General features: G+C 64.8%; 1 protein-coding gene across 1 annotated transcript in view; it reads right to left on the reverse strand.

Moving 5' to 3' along the window:
- LOC104079271 (PDZ domain-containing protein GIPC3-like) overlaps positions 1-400 on the reverse strand; it is a gene marked incomplete at both ends in the record, with an annotated part of 694 nt that extends 294 nt beyond the window's left edge. Inside the window, 2 exon segments of the mRNA XM_009581259.1 lie at positions 220-313; positions 315-400. Of these exon segments, the coding sequence (XP_009579554.1) occupies positions 220-313; positions 315-400 (180 nt within the window).
- Between the last annotated feature and the right edge of the window lie 137 nt (positions 401-537).

Raw genomic sequence — 537 nt, forward strand, 5'->3', positions numbered from 1 at the left:
CACAAAACCACTTCCATGGTCCCATGTCCTTTAGCAACAGGGTCAGACAGGGAGGGTCCTCCCCAAACTGCACCCAGGGCCAGGGTGGATCCAGGGCAGGGACTGATGAGGGGGAGTTAGGGAAGGAGCACGGTCCCAGGATGGGGTGCCAGCAGGGGATGTCACCCTGCGGGGCCACAGCCCCCAGGGCTGTCCCTGGCCCCACAGCAGGGGGTTCACCTTGATGAAAGCGTAGCCGGCCCCGTTGTCCGTGATGGTGAGGCCAAGCGCGTCCTCTGTCTTGGTCACCTCCACCTCCTTCGTCTCTCCGCGGGGCAAAGATGAAGTCCTCCAGGCCGATCTGTCCCCCCAACAGCTTCTGCATGTCCACTTTGTGCGTGTTGAGCGTGCAAAAGAGGATCTGTCCCAGGGAACCCTGTCATCAGGGGCTGGGGATGCCCTGGCAGGGCAGGGGGGCAGTGGCAGTGCCGGGGCAGGAGCCGGCCGTGGGCAGATCCGGCCAGGTTTGGGCGCTGCCAGAGCAGAGGGGTCCGGGGA

This window comes from Fulmarus glacialis, unplaced genomic scaffold, assembly GCF_000690835.1.
Source record: "Fulmarus glacialis isolate BGI_N327 unplaced genomic scaffold, ASM69083v1 scaffold33987, whole genome shotgun sequence".
Lineage (NCBI taxonomy): Eukaryota > Metazoa > Chordata > Aves > Procellariiformes > Procellariidae > Fulmarus > Fulmarus glacialis.